The sequence below is a fragment of the Rattus rattus genome, chromosome 12, assembly GCF_011064425.1.
Source record: "Rattus rattus isolate New Zealand chromosome 12, Rrattus_CSIRO_v1, whole genome shotgun sequence".
NCBI lineage: Eukaryota > Metazoa > Chordata > Mammalia > Rodentia > Muridae > Rattus > Rattus rattus.
Genome location: NC_046165.1, coordinates 85,730,705 through 85,742,780, shown reverse-complemented (window position 1 = coordinate 85,742,780; position 12,076 = coordinate 85,730,705). Strand labels below are relative to the sequence as shown.

The 12,076-nt window shown below is 36.5% G+C and overlaps 1 protein-coding gene across 1 annotated transcript in view; it reads right to left on the bottom strand.

The window, feature by feature from the left end:
* Positions 1–12,076, bottom strand: part of Top2b (DNA topoisomerase II beta) — a 60,809-nt gene that overhangs the window by 34,276 nt on the left and 14,457 nt on the right. The window contains exons 2-7 of the mRNA XM_032918145.1: positions 9,347–9,500; positions 8,031–8,121; positions 6,719–6,782; positions 4,221–4,366; positions 3,084–3,181; positions 2,291–2,503 (exon numbers count right to left, since the gene is read on the bottom strand). Of these exons, the coding sequence (XP_032774036.1) occupies positions 2,291–2,503; positions 3,084–3,181; positions 4,221–4,366; positions 6,719–6,782; positions 8,031–8,121; positions 9,347–9,496 (762 nt within the window). The 5' untranslated portion in view covers positions 9,497–9,500. The remainder of the gene's footprint in view (positions 1–2,290; positions 2,504–3,083; positions 3,182–4,220; positions 4,367–6,718; positions 6,783–8,030; positions 8,122–9,346; positions 9,501–12,076) is intronic.

Genomic DNA, 12,076 nt, shown 5'->3' with positions numbered 1-12,076 from the left:
GTTCAAGACTGAGCTTTAATCAGATATTGAAGAACTCATCTCTTGCATGCTCCCCTAAGACTAGTAAGCCTCTCATAGCAACAAAGCACAGACACAAGCCTTCTCTTCCAGGGAGCTTGAAGACACCAACAGTTAAAACTAGAAAGAAACAAACTTCAAACACTTGGAGAGATTAAGACCAGTCCAGTAACATAGCCCATTTACCAGTGTCCACCACTATACACAAAACAAAGTCTTCCATAAATACTTTCAGGAATACCAAAATAAATTTTAAAAGTTGAAAATAAAGTAGTTATGAGAAACATTGGTGAGGAGCACTTCTGCTCTCCCAGGGCACAGAGAGCCCAGGTTCAATTCTCAGACCATATAAAAGCTCACAACCATTAGTAACACACGTGGTGTATGAATATATACGCAAGCACGAAACTGTGTTTTTATATCCTAAATAAATAAATAAATCCAGATTTAAAAAAAAAATCTCAAATGTTGTAACGGCACTATTATTAGTACAATACTGTCTTTAGTGGGAAATGCATGCCACTTCAGTAGAGAGATGAAATTCAAATAATAAAGAACAAAATGGAAATGCTAAAAATCAAAAGCACAGAAGACATAAGAAATGCTACTGACAGGGTCATCAGGAGAAAGTTGAAGACACAGAGCAGAAACTAAACAAATGAGACAGAATAAATAGCTCAGTCCTGGAGGGTGCAGTAAGTCAGCAGTTTTTGTACACCAGAGGCAAGAGAAAGAATGGATCAGAAAGTTGACACGATCATGTCTAAAAACTTTCAAAATTTGTGACAAAAATGAAATAATACACAGGGGCTTGAGAGACGACCTAGCGGTTAGGAGCACTGTCTGCTCTTCCAGATGGTGAGCTCAGTCCCCAGCAATCACTTGCCCTCTTCTGGCATGCATGTGTACATTCAGATAGAGCACTCATATACATAAAATAAATAATAAATATTTTTAAAGAAATGAAACAATAGAGACCAGATGCTCAAAGACATCTCACAGGATAAATGAAATAACGAACAAAACCACCACACACACAAGTACACATTAGCTGTATAAAATCCTCATGACAAAGGAAAAAGAAATATGTTAGCATTACCAAGAGAAGAATACAGAAAAACACATCACAGCAGACTTCTAATCATTCCATGCCAAGAAAGAATTGAGTAGAATCTTTACATGCTTAACAAAAATCACTGTCAGCCCTCACAATCCTACTGAAAATATCCTTTAAAAGAGATGAAAAAAATTCAGGACTTTCTCAAACAATAACAGGGAATAAATTGCCAGATACTGCACAGGACAAGTTAAAGAAAATCCTCAAGCAGAGCTGTAGACTACATAAAAACTTAAAACTGCGATAAATGGGACATGTGCGTAATTAACTGCAAGTTCTCAGGAGGCTGAGCCTAGGAGTCACAGGTCAGCCAAGACAACACAGCCACCAAAACAAGAGAGCAACAGACAACAAAAACACGTATCTGCAAGCACACGTGTGTATACATCTTGGAAACGGAAAACTGTACAAATATTTCTTCTGCCTCCTTTTTTTCCCTACATGATGATTATAATCTATATAAATAGGGCAAAATGTCTTGGGCTTGGGAGACAGTTCAGTGAGTAAAACACTTGGAATAAAAACAGAGGCCTTGAGTCAAATTCCCCAGAGCCAATATAAAGCCAGGCATAGCAGCAGACATCCTCCATCCCAGTGATCCTACTGAAAAACTGGGGCAGAGGCAGGAGAACCCCAGCATGCCTGGCACATGCTGCACAGTGCGGCAGTGAGGACAGCAAAGGAGCCTGTCTCAAACAAGATGGAGGGGAGGGCCGACAGCCGAAGTATCTTCTGTGTCCTCTGACCTTCAGATACATAGCATGGTGCGCGTGCGCGCGCACGCACGCACACACACACACACACACACACACACACACACACACACACAATGTCTAGTAGCAATGACACAAGGAGTAGAAGGGGGACCTGGGTGTTACAGTCTTATGAAGTCCCTTAGCTTTATGTGAAATATTAAATGAAATGTCATCACAAACCCTTACTAAAAAGATTTCAAAGCATAAGATGAAATAGATTCATTTTTTTTGAAAGATCGGAGGACAGAACATATACAAGAAATAGAAGTTATAATCACTTTAAAATAGTAATCATAAACGCACCAGTTAAATAAAATCAGACAAGATTTAAAAAGCAAGGTGCAACTATCTGCAGTCTACAAAGTAACAACACTATTAGATTATTTTCCAGGACACTTACAGGCAACTTCTTGCCATTGAACATGACCTTGACCCCTTTGCAGGAGCCAGCTAAATCGTATGCTCTTCTGGTCATGAGGGCCACAATGTCCTTGTCAAGTTTTTCCATCTTAAACTTGGCTAGATCTGGCTGGAATGTTATGCACGTATAATCTTCCCCATCAAAATGTTTGATTTTGGCTTCAGAAGTCTTCATCATATTATTCATCCATGTCTTTAAAAGAAAATATACACAAGTATTTCTTTAATGCTTCTAACTTTTGTAACACAAAGAATCAGCTCACAAAAAAAAATTATTTACCACGCATTTTTACTTTCCAACCTCACAACAAAACACCTTGAAACTGATTAATATTAAAATCAAATATAATTACATGAAGGTTGGTAATAAAAATAAACTGCTCAGCTTTTATACAAAGGCAGTGAAGTATCTTTCACATTCAACACGCCCATGGATTTTTATAAAAGTAAACAGACATGTTTATTTGATTATTTTGGCATATTTAAAATTCAGAATGCTTTCCAAAGGCCTGCCGCCATTTCTTACATATGAACCTGATCACTCAGAGAATTTTCCTGCATGTTTAAGTGGTTGCATCTGCTAAATAAAGCTTCCTGCCTTAAAGAGTGATGAAGAGAACACATAAAATCTCCTAGACATTCTTCCTTCTCTTCGGCAACTTGCTTAATACTTTTAATCAAACACAAAACGTTATACCTAAACTTCTATTATCTAAGCAAAACAATAAAACATTTTTAAAGAAATTTAAAAAATGGCCATGTCTTTTTCATACCTGCTTAAAACTATGTTTGTACTCTTTGCAAGCCGTTTCTACTGTAAACTTTGTACTAAAAATATTACAAAGTTTTGCACCATAACCATTACGGCCTCCTGTAAAACAAGTCAAATATGAAAATTTTAGTTAGAGTTATTTTAATGGAAGTTTATTAACTTACCTATCACAGAGCAAGTTTTACATAAAACAGTTCTATTCATTGTCTCATTTTCTCAAGTACTATGTTTGTACATTTTTATATTAAAAATATTAGAACTTAGTAATATAATATAGATACTATACAACATAAAATATAGTATCATTAAAGCATTTGTGATAACTTTCATGATTTAAGAAAAATAAGCCTAGTACTTTATAACACAGTAAGTATATGTGAGTATGAAATCTAAATTTCCTAACAAAGTCGCCTCATTTATATCAACTTCTCAGAGCTCTGTACTTTAAAAAAGTTAGCAACCTACTGAGGTAAAATATTTTTCCAAGTACCTTATATCAAAGTCCTTTTTCTCTCTTGATCCACTTAAGGAAAAGAGTTAAGGTCTTTTATTTTCAAAAGCTCTGTAGCAAGAGCTACAGAGTCGGCTGAGTCCTAAAGAGCATTCAGGTTCAATTCCCAGCACCCACACGGCAGAAGCTCACGTCCATCTGAAACTGCAGTTCCAAGACAACTGACAAGCTCTTCTGGCCTCTGCAGGAACCAGGCACACGCATGGTGCACAAACATACACGTAGGCAAAATACCCATACATATAGAATGAAATATTAAAAATGTGAAGAATATGTGTGTGTGTGTATATATATATATATATATATATATATATATATATATATATATATAACAGTCAGGTACCATAGGATTATGATCTAAATCAAAATCCAAACTGTCAGTTAGATTAGAATTCCAGCAATTTTTTTAATTCTAGCAACTTTATTCTAAAGTCTGTATATTACCCAATTTTTAAGATGATACTATTAAAACTATATAATCAAAAGAGATAATAGATTTTTTTAAAAAATATTAATCTTAAAGATTTTCTCACAATGAAACTTTATATGAGGTGTTTTAAGAAATGGGAGCTTAGTAATTACATAAGAAAAGTGATACTTATCAATCAAAATCCATTCAGACTTTACCTGTAACTTTTTTCTCATCATCATCATAATTACTTGATGTTAAAAGCTGTCCAAAAATTAAAGCAGGAACATAAACTTTCTCTACTTTGTGTTCTACTACTGGAATGCCTTTTCCATTATTCCAAATGCTTATAATATTAGATTCACTGCAAATACATAAGAAAAATTTAAAACTTAAAATTAAACATGTTAATTTACAAAAAAATATTGAACCGTAAAATAAGTCTGAATGGTTGCAGCAAGATATAAGTCAGTGTCAACTGGAAAATAACGATATAGCTTGATAAAAACAAGTACTTCAGTATTAGAGACATAACTCATGTTAGGATCAATAAGATCTGCAAGATATGACCACAACGTTTCTTAGAATAAACCTTTCTCAATCTCCAAGGCAAATGGATGGAACTAGAAAATAACATCCTGAGTGAGGTAACCCAATCACAAAAGAACACACATGTTATGTACTCACTGATAAGTGGATATTATCCCAAAAGCTCGGAATACCCATGATACCACTGACAGATCACATGAAGGTCAAGAAAAAGGAAGAGCGAAGTGTGGATGCCTCAATCCTACTAGGTGGGACAAAATAATCATAGGAGGTTGAGGGTGGGAGGGACATGGGAGGAAGAGAGAAGGGGGTGGGGGCAGGATTAGGTGTGGGAGGAGACAGACAAGATATGCAGAGGGTTAGGAAACTGAACAGAAGTGTGTAGCAATGGGGGATGGGGAACAGGGGTAGCCACCAGAAAGTCCCAGATGCCAGAAAAGCAAGAGGCTCCCAGGATGCAACAGGGATGAGATTAGCTGAAATGCCCAACAAAGGGGAGGGAACCTGTAGAGACCATATCGAGAGGTTAGGCATGCCCCTGGTTGACAGATGGGGACACCCACCCTTCACAAAATTTTATCCCAGAATTCCTCCTGTCTAAAGGAAATACTGGGATAAAAAGGGAGCAGAGACTGAAGGAAAGGCTATCCAGAGACTGCCCCACCTGGGGATCCTTCCCATATGCAGCCACCAAACCCAGTCACTATTGCTGATGCCAAGAAGTGCTTGCTAAGAGGTGCCTGATATAGCTGTTTCCTGAGAGGCTCTGCCAGAGCCCTACTGATACAGATGAGGAAGCTTGCAGTTAACCATTGGACTGAGCAAGGGGACCCCAATGGAGGAGTTAGGGGAGGACTGAAGGAGCTGAAAGGGTTTGCAACCGCATAGGAAGAACAACAATATCAACCAACCAGACTCCCCCAGAGCTCCCAGGGACTAAACCACCAAAAAGTACACATGAGGGGACCCATGGCCCCAGCTGCATATGTAGCAGAGGATGGCATTGTCTGGCATCCATGGGAGGGGAGTCCCTTGGTCCTGTGAAAGCTTGATGCTCCAGTGTAGGGGAATGCCAGGTGGAAGTGGGTGGGTGGGTGGGAGAACACCCTCATAGAAGCAGAGGGGTAGGATAGGGGGTTTCTGGAGGGGAAACTTGCAAGGAAGATAACATTTGAAATGTAAATAAATACAATAACCAATAAAAAAATTTAAAAAGAGTAAAAAGGAGGCACAGTTTTAAAAGAAGCCATTAGGCATGATTCTCTCTGCTGCATTTTGGCAGAGCAAATAAAGCCAATGATTACTACCATTTTAATTTTCCAACTATCTGTTACAGCTATACAATATATACAAAAAAGGCACAAGCAGTCTAAAATGTATCCCTTTCTCACTTATATTTTGTGTGTTGAAAATCAGTGTCATAAATTAACTTTAAAGGCTTTTAAATATATTTCTAAATCTTTTTAATTTAAATTCTAAATCTTTTAAATTTTCTATCATAAAACCATTAGTTTCTACCATGAATGGTAATGGACAAAGGCCACTAACTAGCAATAAACCCTTGGTGTAGGCAGTAGCTTAGATAAATAAAAATTCACCCATTATATTGCTTTGAGAAGTGAGATGAACATTCAAGAGTGTATGAGTAAGATTTTCAGAGACACAGATACAAACTGAATACCAAAAACTGCCTTAAAAAGCTAACTAGTTGAACATGTGATAGGCATTCTATAATACCCAGCACTATTCAATTTATTAAGTACGCCATATAAAATGAAAAGAGCTAAATTCAAAACATGAAAAATGAATTTATCTCAGAAAGCCCAGAATAACAATAACATCCTGAACACTCCACATCCTGGAAAGAAAAAAAAACTAAGAGAAGATGAATAAGTTCTCTTAACTGAACGGAACCAACAAAGAAAATGGTCAAGCAGGTGCCCTGTGAGGGAATGAGCACAAAGGACAGAAGGGAAAGAAGATAACCAAGTCCAAAGCAGAGGAAGACAGTAAAGCCACAGAGCCATGTACTCGGTCAACACATATACATACGATCAACACACTTGATCATAAACAACACATATACATACGATCAACACATCTGATCATAACCTGGGGGTTACCTGAATAAAACAACAGCATAAAATTAAGTTTGAAATGTACTTACGGATCAATAGAAACCTTAATACAGGTCATGTTCTTGTCCCTCTGCTTGTTGTCAGCAGCATTGACTACAAGATTAAAGCATCATGATGAGTGATGGAGCACAGGGTCGTATCAGCTGATGCACAACTACATGTACATCCCAACTTAGTAGTAACGTCTACAAGTGGTAACAGTCGATCACTGTTAACTTCAACTATAAACATACTGTTTGATAAATTAAACTACATAATTCCAAATTATACACACACACACACATGGTAGGGGGTGTTTATTGACCTACAAATATAAAAAAACCAAAAATATCTAAATCTACTTAAAAGTAAAACATGGTTTACTTTATATCTTAGTGACAAGTCTTAGTGACCTTGTCTTAATCTCCTTTAACAAACTAATGATTTTATATGCAGATTAAACTAGGTTTTTTCACTGAAGTCTTTTTTTAACTGGTCTTTAATGCCCTTATGATTCAAATTTCTAAATCTTAAACTAATTATAAAAATACTTTGTATAACTCATATCTCAAAAGCTTACAAGCAAAGACTCTCACTTTCCAAATTAAAAGACCATGTACTAGGCCTAAAATAACAGAGGCCAGCGCACAACCAGGCTGACTCCATCACTTTTCTGAAGGACCCACAGGAAGAAACTCAGATCGACAGAGTTAGTCTAAGAAACCTCAAACTATATTAGTGAGCTAAGCAGAGAATTTCTAGGAAGTCAGGCCAAGGCTAAAAGCATTTACAAAGTGTAAGCATTGCCTGGGTCAATTACTTCACTGTAATTGCCTTAATCACAGGATTAGGAAGGACACAGAGGCTACTTAACTAAACTGCCCAACAGAAACACCTAATCAGTGGGTGAGAAAACTACATTTACATGTCCAACCTCCAACTCACACAATCTACCAAGGTCAGGCCTTGCAGTGTCTCTATATAACATGCTTCCTGAATAACCTGATACAATAAAACCCAGATGAGGATGCGGGTTCTCTGTGGAATTATGAATACAACATAGTAGCTTTGCACATGAAAAAACATCAGGAAAACACTAGGAAGCAAAGAAATACAAAACTATTACAGCTGCAAAGCATTTGTCTGAAGAACATCTAACACATATTTATTATCAATCAATATTATTTATGTTAATATTATTTATATATAATAAATTATTGGTATTTCACATATTAGCATATATAGTAAAATAAAAGCCAGCAAAACAATTTATAAAATTACACTGCAAGACTTACTTAGTATGTACATGGTCAATACACTGATAGAAATACATGCACAAATACATGCTAAGTAAGTACTCACCCAAAATTTCATCAAAGATCTTGTATAAGCCCGGAACAAAGGTCACCTCTCTGCAGTTCATTCCTACATCTTCGTCATACACCCACATTAACTGTGTTAAGAGAAGGATTTGAAAACAGTTTTACAGCATGAACTCCTAAGTCAGATTTTACACAGCAGAAATCTGCATTGTCAACAAGGTATGGTGGTGCATGTACATCTGTAATCTCCACACTCAGAGAAGGCTGAGGAGAGAGCTGCCACAACTGAGGTCAGTCTGGCCTACATGTAAATCAACGTTAGTCAGAACTACAAAGTAAAACCCAGTCTCAAAAAACAGACAGACAAAACAAAACAAAATTAAATACAAACAAACAGAACCAAACAATCCATATTGTCGGCTACTCTATTTAAAACAGGCATTCAGAGTAAAGCTAAAGGTAAGGTCATAGTCTCACAATGAACTTAAGTAACTAAAACTGAAAAGTTGTACAAGTTGTACTGTTTGTATTTTATTCACACATAAGGTCAGCTTTAACATGAGGCTCTAACCCAGTAACAGTTTGTGCTGAGCCATGTGTAAGGGCCTGGGTTCGATCCCCAGTGTCCAGCAAACACCTCTGACTTCATTTTCTCTGACAATTTCATAAAGCAGAGGTTAGGAGTCCCAATTCTAACAATTCTACAGCAGATGGGGACCCCAAATCAAATTCCTAAGGCCCAGAAATTTCTGTTTTCTGTCAAGAATTATGAATCATTAGAAATAATACCTATGTAAAGTTTAAAATTATTTTTAAAAAAAGCTATTTACTTTATACTCTCACTTCATAATTTATGCTTCTTCTATAGAAAAAAAATTAGCAGGGTAAACCAATAAAAGCCTGATTTTGAACTTCCCAAAATTGTTAAGTCAAGCAGGTATATGTAAGCCAAGAGCACAGTAAACATAAGTAAATCAGTTCTATAAGGCATCACTAATGTAAACCACAGTATACACTATGTTGAACTTTTAACAAATTCTTAAGGCATCGTTTTATTCTACACTTCTGTATTCTGATGTCCTTATCTCCATAAAGTGATGAACAGATTTCCATTTCTCTGAGGTCTCTCTCAAAGTTCATTTTGGTTTTTGTTTGTTTGTTTTTCTTTTGGTATGAGGTTCAGGCCCAGAGTCCTGTGCATTGTGAGCTGTATCTTAGCTCCTCCGTCCTTCTCAATCATGACATAAACAGACATGAAGTCACACACTTACGAACTAATAACCATAACTTTATTAAGATATTTAAAAAGAAGATATGCATATCCCCTAATCTCAATCAATTTTAGCAAGTAATTACCTGTGTCAGTGGTTCCACTGATCCAATGTATGTATCAGGACGAAGGAGAATATGCTCCAGTTGGGTCTTCTTCTGGTACACTCTCTCAACAGACAACTTCTTGGAAGAATCATTTTTGTTGTTGTCTCCAACTCTTCCTTTTTGCAGCATTGTTCTGATAAAAAAAAAAAAAAAAAAAAAAGAGTCCAAATTAACCAAAAAATCAAATTTAAATATCCTAAAGCAAGAGGCAAACAAAAATGTGTATGGACACATGACATGGTACCCATCTTTCAGTCTCACCAATGTCCAAGTTCTAAAGGCCACTGTTAACTACTACTAGCACTTAGCCAGCCTGGTTATTACAAAATAATCAGGATTAGGAGAGCAGGCACCACCTCTCTAAGATATTAAGGTACTGTTTTGTGTTCCGCAAGATTTCCTAAAGGATTTAGGTTGCAGTCAGGTTACAGAATCAGAATAAAAACTGAATGGCTATGAGGGTCACACAAACCAGTCTATGCAGTTAATAAATACAATCGTTATAAAGTCCTCAAGTTGCTCAGCTTAGTAGATCATGTCAGTTTCAGTTCAGGATGACCCGATACAAAAGCACCTACAGAATCATTCCTCTGCCAGTTCCAAGGATATAGAGCTAAGTATCATGGTAATGGTAACCACTCCTACAACAGCTGAGAACCAAATCAAACTTCCTCACAGCAACAGAGAGAGCACTTCCTTCTAGATTCCCCAATACTGATTAATATGGTATCTTATTAATAAAAGAAATTAGAATGGCCTATTTTCAGTTTCTTAACATAAACATAACACCATGTCTTAAATTACATCTTTAAAATGTCATTATATATGTTGCAAAATAAAAATGTATGCTTTCCGAGTAATCTAAAGAACAATATCAAAATAAGACTTGTAACAGAAAAACCTCAGGGAATTCAAATATTAAGTGTAATTTCTCAGTCTTGAATATTTTATATATATATATGTATATTGATATGTATATATATTTTATGTATATATAGCATTTAATAATGTTTCAAATACAAATTTTACTGATTTTTGCTATAGTCATATTTTCTTTCATTTATACGCTTATCCATGAATAGTGCTAATTTGCTTAAAAATAGTTTTGTACAAAAGAAAATAATTATTCCGTAAGGTTTTCATATTCTATTTTTGTCAAGAGTCTGATGATAAACTAAATGGCCAGAAAGATAAACTTTACTTTTAAAGTACCAGTTCCCAAATTACTAATAATGTTCTCTGCTATTTCAATGTTTATAGAAATAAACTATTTTAAAAATGGGCCCTGTGATGGGATTGTCAGTTTGATGGGATGTAGGATTACCTAGAAGACAAACCTTGTGGGCGCATCTGTGAGGATGTCTTAAGAACAGTCTAACAAAAATGGAAAAGAGCTGCCCTGACTGTGAAAAGCATATGTAAAGTCAATAGACTAAAAGGAAATCACCAGCAGATACCTCTACACTTCCTGAATGCACATGTAATATGTAATATGACCAGCTCACAGTACGTCCTGGTCCCTTAGTTAGAGCCACTCTCACGCCTTGTCTTCCACTCTAAACTGCCCAAAGTAACCCATTTTGTCCAGATTTTAAGTAACTTCTCCCAACTGCGAACCTTCTCATGCAGCTGCAGCTACCGTTTTGGGAGGTCCACTGTTTTACAACATAAACAAACTGTTCTGGTCAACTAAACTGAACCCTCCAACTCTAATCTCTGTCCTCTTTAAGTTTTTCCTCAGGTATTTTACCACAGCAAAGAGAGGAGTAATAACCTCTGCAAGTTCAGAACAGTTAGCACAAAGATCATAATCACTAAGACCATTCTCTAACTACTTTAGAATGTACAACCTACCAACTCAAAGGAAGGTAACCTTCTATCAATAGCTTAGAAAGACGTCTGAAAGTACATGATTGTTGGCATAAAGACTGCAAACCTATAACAAGCACCCAGGGAAAAAACTTTCCATCAAGTTTATTTCTCTAAAACAAATATCAAAATAAAATATTTTCAAGATTGACTCAACCTGAAGTTAGTGTCTACCCAATTTAGATTTCAAAAGTTGCTTTAGGAGTTTTTGCTAAAGTAAATTGGCATCTGGAGATAGACAACAGGGATAAAGCCCTGCCTCAAAACATTTTCAACAGTTTAACAACATTCCTGCACCTTCTTAACCAATGGTTACCACCTCACCCTCCCCTTCTATCTACTCCCAAATGACTATAAGAGAAAAAGAGATATGAATCTCCCAAAGTCCTATCAAGTTAAAAGAATTGCCATCCTTGCTAAGATGAGAACTTAAAAATCAGAAGACATAGTGTAATGTCAACAAGATTGAAGATTAGGAAACTTCAAACCCCTTCCCCACCGAAACACAGACTAAACAGTAATATATGAACCATTCATCCTTGTAAGAAATCTAGAAACTGCTTAAGAGGTCCTGTCCCTTGAGTAAAAAAACCCAAAACCACATCCAAGCCCAGGAGCCTTCTGAGAAGGCAGAACTGGGAGAAAATGCGACTTCTTTCCCTGAGTGGACCGCTAAAGAAAAAGTAGAGGAGCTACCACAAGGTCTGATTGCTGCCTTGAATCTAAGCAAGCACTGGCATCCGTTGCTAAACTGAGAACAAAGGAAATCAGAAGGATCTGGTCCAGCACCCAGAGTCTGCAGTTCTAGGAATAGACATTAGGTGGAGCTCTAGTACCATG